The sequence below is a fragment of the Rhincodon typus genome, chromosome 25, assembly GCF_021869965.1.
Source record: "Rhincodon typus isolate 14 chromosome 25, sRhiTyp1.1, whole genome shotgun sequence".
In the NCBI taxonomy this organism is placed as follows: domain Eukaryota; kingdom Metazoa; phylum Chordata; class Chondrichthyes; order Orectolobiformes; family Rhincodontidae; genus Rhincodon; species Rhincodon typus.
In genome coordinates this window covers 42000484-42001842 of record NC_063356.1, presented here as the reverse complement: position 1 = coordinate 42001842, position 1359 = coordinate 42000484, and the positions used below count along the sequence as shown (strand labels likewise).

The following is a 1359-nucleotide window of genomic DNA, read 5'->3' as shown; positions in this document are numbered from 1 at the left end:
GCTGGGGTCTGGGCATGTTAGCCTGGGTCTGGGATTGTTGGGCTGGGTTCTGGGTATGTTGGGCTGGGGTCTGGGCATATTAGCCTGAGTCTGGGATTGTTGGGCTGGGGTCTGGGCATGTTAGCCTGTATCCGGGCATTGTTGGGCTGGGTCTGGGATTGTTGGGCTGGGGTTTGGGCATGTTAGCCTGGGTCTGGGATTGTTGGGCTGGGGTCTGGGTATGTTGGGCTGGGGTCTGGGAATGTTGGGCTGGGGTCTGGGCATGTTAGCCTGGGTCTGGGCATGTTGGGCTGGGGTCTGGGCATGTTAGCCTGGGTCTGGGATTGTTGGGCTGGGGTCTGGGAATGTTGGGCTGGGGTCTGGGCATGTTAGCCTGTGCCTGGGCATGTTGGGCTGGGCAGTGCACTCCGGGACCGAGCGCATCTCCCGTACCTGCTGATGGGGGACTCGGGTTCGCGGGGGGTGGGTGCGGACTGAGCCTGTCAGTGAGAGGGAAGGGACCCGGGCATTTCACCGGAGCAAGGGACAAGGCAAATTCCCAGCAGCAGGAAGCCGGGATCGCACTGTGCAGGGACTGGGACTGGGGGCCTGCCCCAGTCAGGGCTGTATACAAGGGCACGAAGAGAAAATCGCAGCGTTTAAACCCGGTCTGTATTTTTATAAAAGCACTCTTGATGGTTTAACTGTAATGATAGAGGCGGAGAGCAAATAAAGCGGCACAAAATTACCCCGTGTCCTTGTTCCCCTGAAATACACTCACCATTTCTACATGGAAATCCTGCTTCTGATCCAGTCTGTTCCCGAAGCGATCCTGATTTAACCTGTACAGATCCCCGAAAGATCCTTATTCAACCTCAACTGATCCCTGAGAGATCCTGATCCAGTCTGTGCGGATCCCGGAGAGATCCTGCTGCAATCTGTGCGGATCCCGGAGAGATCCTGCTGCAGTCTGTGCGGATCCGGGAGAGATCCTGCTGCAGTCTGTGCGGATCCCAGAGAGATCCTGCTGCAGTCTGTGTGGATCCCGGAGAGATCCTGCTGCAATCTGTGCTGAAGCGTGTTGCTGAATGACTGAGCTGTCAGTACCTGGAACAGCCTTTCTAGTGAATGCAGTTTGCTGAATAATTGCTGCCGGTCAGATGTTGCCTGAGATCCGCCCACAGAAACAGCGGATAACGCCCACAACCAGATCAGCTGGAATTTGAGACAGAGGAAGAGCAGCCGAGAAACAGTCTGAGCTGTTACTGGACACCGCCCGGTCTCACATCCTAATTTCTCATTTAACCAAATCACTCACAAACTTAATGTAAAATGGTACATGGTGTAGCCTATAAAGGCTCCTTTTCAGCAAGATTAATA

General features: G+C 54.7%; 1 protein-coding gene across 1 annotated transcript in view; it reads right to left on the bottom strand.

The window, feature by feature from the left end:
- Window positions 1-1072, bottom strand: part of LOC125486080 (cyclin-dependent kinase inhibitor 1-like) — an 11042-nt gene extending 9970 nt beyond the window's left edge. The window contains exon 1 of the mRNA XM_048612142.1: window positions 761-1072. Within this exon, the coding sequence (XP_048468099.1) occupies window positions 761-763 (3 nt within the window). The 5' untranslated portion in view covers window positions 764-1072. The remainder of the gene's footprint in view (window positions 1-760) is intronic.
- Between the last annotated feature and the right edge of the window lie 287 nt (window positions 1073-1359).